The sequence below is a fragment of the Syngnathoides biaculeatus genome, chromosome 1 (genome assembly GCF_019802595.1).
Source record: "Syngnathoides biaculeatus isolate LvHL_M chromosome 1, ASM1980259v1, whole genome shotgun sequence".
NCBI lineage: Eukaryota > Metazoa > Chordata > Actinopteri > Syngnathiformes > Syngnathidae > Syngnathoides > Syngnathoides biaculeatus.
Genome location: NC_084640.1, coordinates 3,532,155 through 3,547,318, shown reverse-complemented (window position 1 = coordinate 3,547,318; position 15,164 = coordinate 3,532,155). Strand labels below are relative to the sequence as shown.

The 15,164-nt window shown below is 44.8% G+C and overlaps 1 protein-coding gene across 1 annotated transcript; it reads right to left on the bottom strand.

Moving 5' to 3' along the window:
* Nucleotides 1-13,149: 13,149 nt before the first annotated feature.
* Nucleotides 13,150-15,033, bottom strand: LOC133503611 (sclerostin domain-containing protein 1-like). The gene is made up of 2 exons (XM_061825383.1): nt 14,838-15,033; nt 13,150-14,004 (listed from the first exon to the last, which is right to left on the bottom strand). The coding sequence occupies exons 1-2, from the start codon at nt 15,031-15,033 to the stop codon at nt 13,619-13,621; spliced, it is 582 nt and encodes a 193-aa protein (XP_061681367.1). The 3' UTR covers nt 13,150-13,618.
* Nucleotides 15,034-15,164: the final 131 nt, after the last annotated feature.

The window sequence follows — 15,164 nt, the reverse complement described above, 5'->3', positions numbered from 1 at the left end:
ATGTCCCAGATTGTTTAAATCCTGTACAGAGTCCCTTTACCTGTTGGCGGTTCCCGTAATAGACCAGTGCAATGACAGTGGTGCAAAGGGAGCAGGTTAAAGTAACGAATCGTGCGATAGTCTACAAAATAAATTACTAATATGATTGATTGATAATTGATTGGACCAGCAGAATGTGAGTGTCCCAACAATGGCAAAAGGCAGAAAATAGTAAATGTGTTGATCAAGAATTCAATGACTTAATTGCTAGAGGGAAAAAAAACGGTTCGAATGCCTGCTAGTTTTGACTTGCATTGATCTGTAGCGCTTTCCCGATGGAAGGAGCTGGAAGAGCTGGTGGCCAGGATATTGAGGATCCGAAAGAATCCTGCCTTCTTTGGACCTAATTCCCGTTGCGTGTAAGTCCTCAATAGTGGGTAGAGAGGTGCTGATAATCCGTTCAGTTGTTTTGATTGTTCATTGTAGTCTGAGTTTGTCCTTTTTTGTGGAGGCCCCAAACCAGACTGTGATGGAGGTACACAGTACTGATTGGATGGCCGCTGTGTAGAACTGTCTCAGTAGCTCTTGTGACAGGCCATGCTTCCTCAGAAGCCGCAAGAAGTGCATTCTTTCCTGGGCTTTTTTGAGGATGGAGTTGATGTTCGTCTCCCACAACAGGTCCTTTGAGACTGTAATTCCCAAGAACTTGAAAGTCTCGACAGTTGCCACAAGACAGTTGGACAGCTTCAGTGGCAGTTGTGATGAAGTATTGCTATGTTTAAGGCCTGCCCTGATAGAAGAGAAAATTAATTTGTATTGTCATACTCTGAACATCATTATAAGACGATCCGGCCCACCCAACGATCGTTGAACCCTCCAAGCATTCGCTACTGGTCAGCCATTTTTGGCCAGTGGAGCAGCCTAACCCAGCCAGGCTGCTCCGTATGATCCTCCAAATGGACGGCGATATCCACCCAAATCCGGGGCCATGGACCTGCCCGGTGTGCCATCGCCTTGTCACCAGGGCTCACACCTCTGTCCAATGGGTTTGCTGCACGACAGGTCATGGACCCAGCTGTACCATTTAAGTGCGGTGGGAGGGGCTACGTAAATTATAAACATCTATCGGATATACGCAAGAAATTCACATAGTTCTAAGTTATTTGTGGGAATGAGTGACTGGTCCCACACCCACCGAATAAGTCCCAAGGGTGTGTGTCTGCTGAGACATGAAAGTGAATTGACTCTGGTTCACATGCACAGAAACCATCAAAAGTTTCCTATAATTGTTGTTTCCTGCACTGTGAGGACTGAGGACCCCACCTAATCGGGAGGAGGGGTCGGGCCCAGGAGACCACTGAAGAGTGGGGCAAAGCGGATGGGACACCTCACACACTGTGATACCCAAGGTAGGGTGAATGAGTAGAGCAGAAGGAACAAGTACGGAGCCAAAAACTTTTCAATTCCATCCAGAATGGAATGAAGAATTTTCTCATTTTAGAAGTGTGTGTGTGTCTGATCTTTCCAATGAATGACTGCTATTCTGCAGAAGGGAATGAGTAGTGGGACTTTCTGTTGGATAATTTATTAAAAGCAAGCACAACATAGCTAAGCTATTTATAGGATCAGTATGCGAAGACAGCTTAAGCAGAGATGTCCGACCATTGGGGGGTACCTAGACCAATTCACACGGGAAGCGTCCAGGAGACATTAATACTATCCAAGCCTTATCATCTTGTGCTTCTCAATGCCGAGGAGCACCTGCGGTACTCTGAGCCCCTCCCAGATGAACGACTCACTCCATCTCATTGGGAGATAAACTGATTTTGGATGGATGAGAAAAAAATTACGAACTATGTTTTACTTGCGGTGGCACGGTGGCGCAGTTGGAAAGCCTCACAGTTCTGAGGTCCGGGGTTCAGTCCCGGACCTCCCTGTGTAGAGTTTCCATGTTTCCATATCCCAAAAACATGCAACATTAGTTGGACACTCTAAATTGCCCCTAGGTGTGATTGTGAGTGCGGCTGTTTGTCTCGATGTGCCCTGGCAACCAGTTCAGGGTGTACCCTGCCTCCTGGGATAGGCTCCGGCACTCCTGCAACCCTCGTGAGGATAAGCGGCTAAGAAAATCGATGGAGCGATGGATGGATGTTTTACTTAAACAAATTAATCAGGTTACTGACAATTTCTTCATTAAACGTTCACACGCCTCTTTTTGAAATCCTTCTTTTCATGCAGTGAGTGCAATTTGATCTTAAGGCTAACTATTTCTGCTTGCTCTATGCTTCACCTCGGAAAGAGTGAACTTTCGGTTGTGCTTTCTCTCAAACTACATGAACGCTATTCACTCTAAAATATTGGTTCTACATTAAATTAGATTATGCCTTTCCAGAGTGAAAAGTGGGAGTGGTTGTGTTATGAGGAGGCGGCCATTTGCAACTCCTTACCAGGCACAGATTTTAGTCTGTTGTTTGAACAATTGGGCCAAAATTTAAACAGCCTGCTTACATACAGTATGCACATTCTGAGATGGGCATACAAAAATAAATGAAAAATATAAAAATATTACAGTAATTGCACTCTTGACAGATGGGCAGGCAATGCAGAGACCCAAATAAAAGTATACAAGGAATTGAAAAGTGTTTTTTTTTTCTTTTAATGTTTCCACCTCTAACAAGACATATACAGGAACAGAGAGATGAATGAAGAATTTGGGTTTTAAAAAGACCAAAGATTTATCTGGCTTTCTTTGCACACAATGAACGTCCTTCGGCAATGCCTTGGATTTCAGTATCGCGCCGTCCTCCTGACTACATTGTTCTTCACGTTCCCCAGCTCATGCTCCCACGGGAGCCAGCTGACCCTTGTCACCAGGGGTGCTTCATATCGCACACCAGCAGAAAAAGAAAGCATGGCTGCTGTCACACTACCTGTCAATAGAGTCATAACTCATCTTCTCATTCCCACCCTATTATTCGCTATCCTCTCATCTATGAATCACACTTACTAACTTACTCGTGACTGCTTGAAGCACCAGAGCTGAAGTTCAAATTTCCGGTTTGTGCGTTGTCAAAATCAAGAAAATATTCTGTGCGATCAAATAACCCTGATAGTCATGTCTTGAAGACCCTCAGGTACTACCCTTGTGACCCCTCCCCTTTTTTCCTTTTTTCATGAGATTCCTATTATCTAAGCGTTCTCTGTGTAACTGGAATGTGACAAACATCGCTTTTTGGAGGGTCATTGGAGATCATTTTGAGAGTGAGATGGGAAAAAAGTGTAATAATAATGGCATCCGCCACACAAATTTAGATTGGGTTTATTTTCTATGGAATCAAAAGGGGAAATGTTTTTCAGAGAAGCCTGGGAAAGCCTCGTAAGGAGACACCTTAGGTGACCTTTCGGCAAAGTTTCGGCAAGATGAAGACGGGGGGGGGGGGGGTTTGTCTACTGTAAGATACGGATAATGGACACAAATATACAGGACATCATCATGATGAGCTAATCACCACCGCTTTTTATAGATAGCTTAATAGCCACAAACATGGAATTGTCTGACTAAAAAGTCACTATGCTCCCTTCCTGCTATCATTGGTTGCCAAGACATCAAAAGCCTTAATCAGTATTTGCATGAGACAGAACCCTCCCCCTAAACCACAGTTTCACTAGTAGATTTAAAGTTGTGCTGTAATTTTGGAATTTTTGTGTATTTTGACAGAATATTGTGAGAGAAATATTGTCAGAAAACATTTTTAACATTCAAATTTTGTCTTTCCTTTCCTGGTATTAACTGCATAATATTTGTGACTGTGTATTTTAATAAATTGAAGCACTTGTGAGTCCTTTCTATGAGAAGTTCTATATAGGGTAAACACAATTGACTTTAAGACACAGGAACTTTTTTAAATAGTAAAAACTATGCAAAATACGTCTCTTTTACGGGGCAACATATTGGAGCATGTGGTTAGCACATTTGTCTGACAGTACAAATATGGTAGGTTTGAATCTCTGCATAGGACTTTCTTTTTTGAGTGTGCATGTTTTGCCTGTGCGTGTGTGGGTTTTCTCCGGGTACTCCAGCTTCCTCCCACATTCCAAAACACGCAAAAATGGCTGGATGGAATGTTTGCTTTAAGTATAAGAAAATATGTTCAAATTAATAGGTTGAATAATTTGTATTATTTTTTATCAATATTCATAAATGTTATTTAACAATATTCTAATTTGCATATTTTATGTAGTGACAGCTGATTTTTGTCAGTGATAGCCATCTCAAAATGATTTTCTACAGTGCTGTCTTATACGTGAGAGGAACAAGTCACCATAAAAAGTCACCATAAAAACCCATTTGACAAAAAAAACATAATAATAGACATTTTGCTACTATGTATCGATACTGAGTCCTGTGGGCATAATGTTGTGTCTTGTTTTTAACTGTAATTCAAGAGCACATAGAAGGATGAGCTCATCGTCAATAACAAGGCTATCACATGCACTTTGAGCTTTCTGCGCGTTGCCACCTAATACGTGATGAGGAACAAACAGCACTGTTGTGTTCTGCTCTTGTCTGCAGGGTGAGCGGGTGTATTACAATAAGTCAGCCTCGTGGAGAGGAAAACCTGTATCCTTAATCCTTCATCCTTAAACTGTCGTTGCTTTTGATAATGTGATGAATTGTGTCTCTTGAGCAGTTCTCACATGTGTTCACTTGACACATTAAAGGTATAATTCCACAATTCAACTATTATGAAGGTTCAGCCTTCACGAAAGTCAAGTAATATGATAACATTAATATCAATAAAAGGTATTTATGCATTATAAAATGTTTAGTTCTGTGGAAACATTTTCTTGTTGTTACAAAACCACGCTTTCAACCAAGTACTGTGGTTTTTACTTTACTAGGTTGTGTAAAAATGACATACAGTTCGAATAATTTTGGGGATTCCACCTATGGACAGTTCAGAATTCCATACTTACGTTACTAATAGACCATATTACATGTTATATTACATATTTCAGATCAGATTAGTAGCTATTAAACAGTGTAATAATAATTTATGTCAGAGGTAAATACTGATGCAAGTAAAATATATCGTTCCATCCATTAGCCAAGCCGCTTATCCTCACAAGGGTCACAGGAGACCTAGACCCTATCCTAGCGAAAGGTGGACTACACCCTGCACTGGTCACCAGTCAGTCGCAGTGCCATGCTCCTGGCTTCCAGCCCGGGCTGGGCGTGGCCAGCCAATCAGTAGACACACACCTGCGCCTCATGAACGCTAATGACACTCAGTACATATAGGAACCGGGGTACAACTAGTCCTCCACCAGATCGTTGACTTTGATGCCTCGTTCCCGCACTCCCGTTTGCCTGACGTCTACCTTCCGTGTACCGACCCAGGCCTGTCCCCTGACCACCCTCGTAAGCCTGCCGTTACGATTACCTCTGCTTGTTTGGACTGTCTGCCTGGTCCTCGACCTTGGAACGAATAAATGTTTCCTCTGTACTGCCTGCTTGTCTCTGGAGTCGTGCATTTGGGTCCGCCCTCACGCCCCGTTCGTGACACGCAGGGCAGATATCAACACCATCACTGTGTGGGAATCGATCCCACGCTGCTCGCATCAAAGTCAAGCGTATGTACCTCTACACCATTAGTGAGTCCGTGAGTAAAATATAAATGCAACAATTGATCGCATATTTAAACTGAATTACCATAGCAGGTATACTATATGCTCTTTTGTATAGGATCAATCAACCTATTAAAAAAATTATTCAGTTTTCCTACCCTACATTAATATATCTGGAGTCAATGAGAGCAGAACATGCAAACCCCACAGAGGCGGGACCAAGATTTAAATCCCAGTCCTCAGAAGTGTGACCCCAAAGGTCTAACCAGGTGCTTCACTGTGCCGCTGTTATTGATATTATTTATGTATAAAGAAGAAGTGGTTCTACAATGGAACACGGACCCATTATTTTAAAGTGATCAAATTATAAACAATGTCACCAACCCTGACAGTCTCTTTGTGACCTCAACGATACTTCCTGTACCAAGCAAACACCTTTTGGAAAAAAAAAAAAAATTGTTAAAATGAGCTCCTCTTTGGAGCCTCCCTGACCTTCACTGCAGTCAGCATGTGAGATCACTGAGACCCTCAATAAAATGTCAAAAACGTTTGCATCCCGTGAGAAGCTTCGAACAGACGCATCCTAGTGTCGTTTGTTGGTTGAGGATTGTTTCCCAACATTGTAGCTGCTGTGTAACAGGCGTGTCTGCAGGAGCAAGAGCAGTCGCTCCACGATTACTGCCATCGACTGCACAAAAAAAAAAAAAACAGGCCTTTGTATGATTCTATTTTAGTTTTGACTTTGTGTTGTAGAAGAGCGTGTTGTGTGTTTTTTTGATGTGGTGTACATCCTGTCTTTGATGAACAGCTTCTGAAAAGAAGACTACTTAATCACAAAAATGAAAAATAAATGTCACGTCCCATCGGAACGAGAGTAGGACCCAAATGCAGGACTCGGAAGATGCAAGGTAATTCGAGGGTGAAACGTTTATTATATGCAGAGGTCGGGGATCAAGCAGGCAGTCCGGTGCAGCAGCGGTAGTTGGGACGTCGGGCGAAGAGAGCAGGTGAGCGGGCAGGCAGGAGTCGGTACACAGGAGAACAATCAACGCAGGCAGAAGTATCGAAGGAGTCAGGCTTACGGGGTTGGTCGGAGAACGGACGAAGGTCGGTACACACAGGTTCAATCAGGGATACGAGAGTGCTGGAAAGGGACATGAAGCTCATTACGAACTGGCGCCGGCCAGTTGTCATCGCGGTCATATAAATCCAGCATAATCAGGCTGCATGAGGTGCAGGTGTGCACCTCCCAATCAGCGCACCTGCGCGGGCACCCGCACAGCTTGTGCTGGAGCGGCAGGATCATGACAGTACCCCCCCCCCCCAAAGGCACAGCTCCCAGACGTGCCTAAACGAAAAAAACAGACAATAATTAACACAGGCCGGGGTGGGCAGAAAGGGTGTCCGGAGGAGGGCACGCCCCCCCCCCCCCCGAATCCCAGTCTGGTGGCCATCCAGGCCACCAAACACAAGGCGTCTGGGTGGACAGGTCAGGAGGACGACCCGGACGCCAAGCACCAGGGTCCCCAAGGGGCGATTCGGGCGGACGACCTCTGTGAGGAACCAAACGGCGAAGCAGGAACCAGAACGAGGCAGGCCACTGCTCCGGACAAGAACCTCCCACACCGTGGTTGCAAGACGACCAGGGATTGGTCGCCACCGAGGCTTGGTCAGTAGGCAGCCGTGGATTGGTCACAAACGAGGCCAGGTTATGAAGCGGCTGGGAGCCATCTGGAGCGAATAGGATGATGGAGCGCAGGACCAGAGCCATGACCACCATCCTGAAGTCTCTCCAGCTCCAGGGTGGCTCCACAGAACTCCCCAGCTCCTCCTGGATCTCAACGTGAGAAGGCGGCGACACCATCGCCTCCTCCTGGACCGCAACGTGAGAAGGCGGCGACACCTTCGCCTCCTCCTGGACACCAACCTGAGAAGGCGGCGACACCATCGCCAACTCCTGGACACCAACCTGAGAAGACGGCGACACCATCGCCACCTCCTGGACAGCAACGTGAGAAGGCGGCGCCAGTACCACCTCCTCCTGGACAGGAACATGAGAAGGCGGAGGCAGCATCACCAACTCCAACTCCTCCTGGATGGGAGCGTGAGGCGGCGTGAACGAGAGTAGGCAGAGAGTCAGTCGAAACTGACACGTAGGCGTGTCTCGGGAGCGGGTCAGTTCCAACTGCCACGTGAACCTGCGTCAGCAGCGAGTCCATCGCCGTTGCGACGTCAGCGTAGCTCGGCTGGTTCGCCAATCCTTGCCGGACCTAGGCCGTGAGAGGCGCCAATTCCGCGCTCTGCCGCTCTATCTCCGCCCGTATTTCGTGATTTGGCGATTCCTCGTCCCTCTGGGCTGGAAGCTTCGCCACCAGCTGCGGGTCTGCCGGTTTCGCTGTTGCCGGCGAGGTGTGGGAGGACGATGTCTTAGTTGCCGCGCAGCGGGAGGCACCGAGGAGCGCCCGGACGGGGCGTCTCCTCTGGCCGTCACGCGGAGGTCCCGGGTAGATGGCCAAGCGGGTTCCCTCATACGGATTGGTGTACTTAAACCTACCGGGCGAAGACGTTCGGGTGCTGGAAACGCGGGGAGGTGAAACAAACTGACTGGGATGAAAGATCGGACGAGCAGATTCATAATCAGAATAATCGGAGTCGTACTCCGGCAGCCGGTCATACATATCACAGTCCTCCTCATACTCCGAAAAGTCAGAGTCCAGAAGAATATGAGGAGCCGGACGGGTCGCGTACGGGACGTATTCATACCTCGCAGGCGCAGCGTAAGACACGGAAGCGGAGGACATCAGGGAGCTTACCCAGATCGGACAGGCTTGGTCCTCCGGCAGACGATCTACCTTGCGTCGGTCCCGGCGACGCCGGGTCTTTCCTGCTGGGTCCTGTGTTGGCCAGTTCGTTCTGTCACGTCCCATCGGAACGAGAGTAGGTCCCAAATGCAGGACTCGGAAGATGCAAGGTAGTTCAAGGAGACACGTTTATTATATGCAGAGGTAGGCGATCGAGCAGGCAGTCCGGTGCAGCAGCGGTAGTTGGGAGGTCGGGCGAAGAGAGCAGGTGAGCGGGCAGGCAGGAGTCGGTACACAGGAGAACAATCAAAGCAGGCAGAAGTAACGAAGGAGTCAGGCTTACAAGGTTGGTCGGAGAACGGACGAAGGTCGGTACACACAGGTTCAATCAGGGATACCGGAGCACACGAACGGGACATGAAGATCAACGAACTGGCGCCGGCCAGTTGTCATCGCGGTCATATAAATCCACAGCATAATCAGGCTGCATGAGGCGCAGGTGTGCACCTCCCAATCAGTGCACCTGCACGGGCACCCGCACAGCTCGTGCTGGAGCGGCAGGATCATGACAATAAAAGGCTTTTATAAAAAGCCATGTAGTATAGATGTTATTCTGCCAGTATTAGACGAATATTTCATGACCAATTACCTTCACTTTAATGTGAAGACTTGAGGTATCTTTTGGTTCCGTTGTCCATGAAGCTTCATTATTTTGGATGTTTTAGGATTGTTCGGCCTGATCAATTCAGGTAGCACCTACGGTCCTCTCCAAAAGTATTGAAACATTGAGGCCAAAACCTGTACTTCATCTTTGTGCAGCCTGAACACATTTGGGTTTTAGATTAAAAAGTGAATATTGGAACAGAGCTCAACAGTTCAGCCTTTATTTCCATTTGCCTCTGTTTCTACCATTCCATCGATTACAATAGTGATGATTTATGGTTTGATGATTTTCAGGCCAATGCAGATCCTCAAGTCTTGGCGCATGAGGGACAGGTGTGGGCGGGGCTAGAGAGTGTGAACCGTGGAGTACGTCAATGCCTCTGTTAATCTCGCTGCATCCTCCTCTTTTCCATCCCTCTGATCTGACTCCTAGTTGAGTGTTTGTTTTATGCTCCTTGTTTTCTAACTGCAAGCTATGGCATTTTCATAATCTTTCTTCTTGCCCCTTCCATCCTCATTTAGTGTTTCTTTTTGTTTGCACTTTATCAGTAGCTATTTTTACTACTTGTCTGGAGTGGTTCGTTTATTAATCTTTTCTTTTATACTTTGTACATTTATTGTCCTACTGACTCATCAGTCGGACTTTTATTTTTACTTTTCTGAAATAAAGTCACAGGGTTCTGTTTTTGTGACTGACCTAAATCAGATATGATTCATGGCCTAACTCTGCATGAATGTGGCTTAGACCCAGTGTTGGTTTCAGGGTCACGCCCACCCCAGCCCATCATAAAGAGAGACATTTGCACTGGTGTGGCCGTGATCACAGGTGACTTAAACCTGTCGAATCAAAGCAGCTCCTTTTATTCCCTTTAAAGGACGACTTTGTCCAAAATTCATATGTACAATAAACCCTCCAATGTGAAGTAATATTATCATTACATATGTTTTGGACATTAATTAAATAATTCAAAATAAAGAACATTTTTTAAATCCATGCATTATCTGGATAAGTACCAGCTTTCACAGTCAGACCTGGAAGAAATGTCCTTGACCCTGCCCCGTGACGTCGCCGGTGCTTAGCATTACAGACCATTCGTTCAAGCTAGCCCAAGATGCCGACGTGTTGTACACCAGACTGCAACAAAACTGAGAAAATGCACCCAAATGTGTCCTTCTTTAACCTCCCGTGGGGTCAAGCTGACAGGATAAAGCTGTGGCTGTCACAATTGAGGGTTGTTCATCAGCCGGGGAAATTTGAATGCATCTGCACCGATCACTTCGAAGGACGGTTTCTGCAACATGACCCTAAATTTTCCATCGCGCCACATTTTTACAGCAAACAGGAGAAAACACTAACAGAGGACGCCTATCCTACTATTTTTTAACATAAAAAACAGTCAGCCGCGAGAGAACTATCGATAAACAGACAAAAGAAACGCAGAATAAAAGATAAATTGTATTTGTGCACGTGTTATATGGGGGACAATCGAAGCTAACATCACCATTACTGGTTATTAGCTGCCCAGCTACAGTCTCTGTGCTGGTACTGTAGAAGCAACAACATACTTTATGAGGCGGCACGGTAAAAAAAGTGTAGTCACCGATTTTCCACTGGCTGGACAAGTGGTCGTTTTGTCAAACTGTCATGGATCATATGTAAATTGATATGTAACACATCATCGTCCAAACAAACAACTTCGTATCTATCTGAGGAAGTTATGGAGACATCTTGATCGTGATCCAAGTTCATTCCGATACGCTCCATTTTTTGTTCGAACTTTTCAAACTCATGACAACACAGGCATTCCACCACAGTTGGCATTAGGTCACAAAGAGAACACGAACACCAGTCTTTTGAAACGGGCCTGTCTAGAAGATCTGCGAGGTCCATAATTTGTGGTTGTTGTGCTCCTTCGTCAGTGTCATGCCCCCTCTACAACACGTCAAGTTCAGCCTGTGTGTATTCTGGTTAAAACGCATAGGCTTGAACATTGTACATTATGTTATTTTTGTTGTGTTTGTTTGTAATTATTTTTCACAGAAATCGGCCACAAAATGCCAGATAGTGGACGTTCTCTGTTAGGTGAAACGTATCTACAAGCAATGTGGGGTCAGAACAGGAAGCACTGCAGACGCGGCAAACGCTAATTGGCCATCAGTTTGCCGGCCAGGGTCATTGGAATGTCTGAGCGAGAGAGGAATTTCGAATTTAGAGATGTTTCTAGGTGAAATCTGTGGATAATTTTGGAATTAAAAGAAGCACTGAACCCTCATCTACTAACTTTTAATGTGTGCTCCCATTCCTGTTTCTTTCGACAAAGTCCTCCTTTAACTGCAATGGTCTCTGTTGAGAGTCCAGACATCTCTATGCAAAAGAGGACAATACCAAGTGCAGCGGTGCGTGTGTTGTTGCAGCTCTTGCTCGCTGTGGCAGCAGAGAACATGAGTGGTTGGCCTTATTATATACAGAATTTACAAGTGATAACCAAAGCGTTTGATGCCCACTGTTCTCATATTTATGAACGCAATACATCTGATATCAATCACACATACCCGTGGACGTCAGAATCTTTCTGCCTTTGCCCCGATCTGATTCATCAAAATCCAGGCCAGCTTCACCAAAAGCCAGACGTGGTCCCGTCAGGTCTCGTTTAGACCCACTTTCTGCCAAGGCGGATCTCCAAGAATACACCATTGGTACGCCGGAATGCCCAGCCTGGCACAGACCAGCCTACCAAATTTGCAAACACGTGCAATGATCTTTGCGCTTCCACAAAAGTCAAGATAGCATTTTTTTTAGTCAAACCTCAGGAGGGGAAATGTGTGAAATATATTAAAAATTTGATTTTCCCAATTCTGTCCTCGAACAACACACATGAGCGGGTGTGCACAGCCACACAGAATACATTTCTATATTTACATACTTCACATGATAAACAATGACCTGCCAGTCGTTTTCCTCAATGTACTTGCTGCTTTGTCAAGCTATCCACCATAAATGATTGCTTGCTAGGGTTCATTGTTGACTTAGTAGTAACATTTGATAGTTTTGTGAAGTAATTGTAATCTGAATACTTCCATTAGTCCAAGAACATGTTACATTGCCCATTTTGGAGCAACTTTGTAACGCGATAGCAGCATAACTGGTTATTAGAACTTGTGGCCCAAAAGTTCTTACAGCTCCTGTGTTTTTCATCAAGTACGCATTGAAGAAAATCGCAATCTTTCCTTACTTCATGAATGTTTGGATATAACGATTAGTTTTAAAATGTTCGTTTTAACATTCATTGTTGTTGTTGTGTTGATATGCGGACTGCAGACTTTTAACCTTGGCGGAGGTGTACAATCTACTGAATGCCTTTCTACTTACATTCTACACAATATAATATGAAGGTTATTTATAACAAAGCATCTATTGTGGTTCCAGATGGTAGGCTGCCTCAAGTATAATTGTTATGTTGTAAAATAAAATCTTTTGATTTATTATCAATGGCAACATTTGCGCTTTACATCTCTAACAAAGAAATCACTATGCTTCCCCCCCGTGCAGGTAATGCAAACATCCTGTCGCTATCCGGCACAGGTGATTCTATTCACCACGTACCATCACCCACAGCTTTCAGAGTTGGAAAAATGAGAGGCTTCGCAAGACAATGAAGTCTCTTAACATGTTGCCGCAGCTGGAATAAGCCACTCCGCTTGCCTGAAGGTGAAGGTATTCCCTTCACAAAACAAAGTATGACATCTGATGAAAAGAGTGTTTTCATCACTCGACTAAAGCCTCTGTTATTAGTTTGTTCCTGTTTAGAGGGTTAGGTCTGACTGGTGCAGTATGCCTGCAGCATTATACAACAAACACCACTGCTTCTTTTTCAACTCTTTATTTTAGACACACTTATGAAAGGGACTGTACCTGTTCTTCACGTATAAAAAATAAGTTATGCACTATTTACTTATAAAAAGCATAAAGTAAGCAAAATTACAGCAGTCGACACATGTATTTCTTAAGTTAGGATATGCATGATTGCTTTATACTTTCAATTCGAATACTTTTAGAAATAAAAGGTGGGATATTTTCACAGAATAAGTTCATATGGCATAATTGAAACAGTCTTCGGCCCACATTTATTACGGCACTGCCCAGCTGTTCCTTTAACCTCCATGAACCACGAGTAACAAGGCTTCTAACTAGCAAAAGGCTAATGCTACTGTGGTACATTATGTGTTGCTAAGCAGTTCATAAATTATTTTTTTTGTTTGGTCTATGTTCCATTTGATGACATTATGTTTCTATATCATTACAGTACTACATTTCTCAGGCAAATGACCTTTTTTTTTTAACCAATCTAGCACATATTGTATAATCTAAATATAAAAACAGTAATTGGCTGCATATGACACTTTGAGGGAAATGCAGAGTAGTGAGTGTTTAAGACTAAACCTGCAGCACTTAGTCCCACTTTCTTATTACGTGTACATGGAAAGAATGGAGACAAGGGCGGCTTTTGGGTGATTTCTTTTGTGTTTGTGGTTTACTCCTCCGGGAGTTAATCCCTCTTGTGTTTTCTCTTCTGACGGCCACTGTGGACTGCAGCGTCCTTGTGTCCCGAGTCATTCTGCTGTCTGGAGTAGCGTTTGCACTTGCAGGAGGTCACCACGGTTATTCTGTAGGTTCTGGTGCTGCTGTCCTCACACTGGAGCCAGATTCGCTGGGTCCGGGTTCGGTCGATGACGCAGCGCCACTCCTGGGTCTCTCTACGGCTCCAGTACCTCCCGGTGTAACTGCCGCCAATCCAGTTGGGGAGCAGGTGAGCCGGCAGACACTCCCCAGCGCAGACCAGCTCTTTAATGGGGTTGATGCTGGTGCACTGGCCATCTGAAATGTACTTGGTTGATCTCAACTCCCTGCAGCCCACCTGGCTTTGATCTGGTTCTGGGGCACGGGAAATTAATTGGTTAACATTAATTTAACAATGTCTTAATCATTATGAAGAAAATCTACAGCCATGGAGAGTTTCATTGCATCATAGGAATAATTCTTTCTCTTTTCTATTCCTATCTCATGGTTAGAATTTAAAGTACTGAAGTGCTCTGTGTTTTATAGTATAATTCCACACCACAGCACCCTACACCCTCATAAATCTTTTGCTCTCTGGGGTTTTCAACAGGGTTAAGGTCAGGGGAATTATAGAGGACAGCGCATGAGTTTCTCTCCTTTTAGGCCTATTACAGCAATGTCCGTGTTTCTTTCGGCTTGTCCCTTTCAGGGTCGCCACAGCGTATCATCTCAGATGAACGCATATATATGTTTGGCACAATTTTTACGCCGGATGCCCTTCCTGACGCAACCCTTCTCAGGGAGTGGAGGATACGAACCCACAACCCCTGGTTTACCAAACCAGTGCTCTAACCACTGGGCTACGGGCCTCCTATTACAGAAATGATGGAGAGGTATTCCTTACTATATTGAATTGTATGCATTTGCAGTTGTCCTTCAAAGACTTTTGTTGTACATTTTGCAAAATAAAAGTGATATCCATGGGTGTTGGAACTCTGTGCTTCGACTGCCATTTTTCTGCAATTACACTAAAACTGCAATCATAAGCATACATTTCTGACAGTTTCATTCAAAACCGAACATTGTTATCTTGCTTACATTAGATTGTGCCGGGTTTACCAAATAAACTCTCCATAGAATTTGAATTTGGATAACAGATATAATAATCCACTAAAACATTTGTCAGTGTGTGAAGGTACATTACTCACCAGTATTGACTTGTTCAGACTGCCGTCTCCCACCATTCCTTGCTTGGTTTGTATCTTCATTAGCTGGCTCCTCCTGAGGGACATTGGTTGGGTGTGCATTGAGTGACTCTGTGGCGTTATTGGAGAAAGAGGTGCAACTCCTGCTCAGGAATATCAGGAGCACAAGGAATTGGACTCTACCAGTTGAGAGGGTCATGACTGCAGCAACTAATAATGCAAGAGATCCTGATGCAGCTTCTGCTTTTATATGCAGGTGTGTACCCCTGACTCCACTTTATGAATGAGCAAGGCACACCCACCTGCCCTCCAGGCTGCCGTTGAATTCCA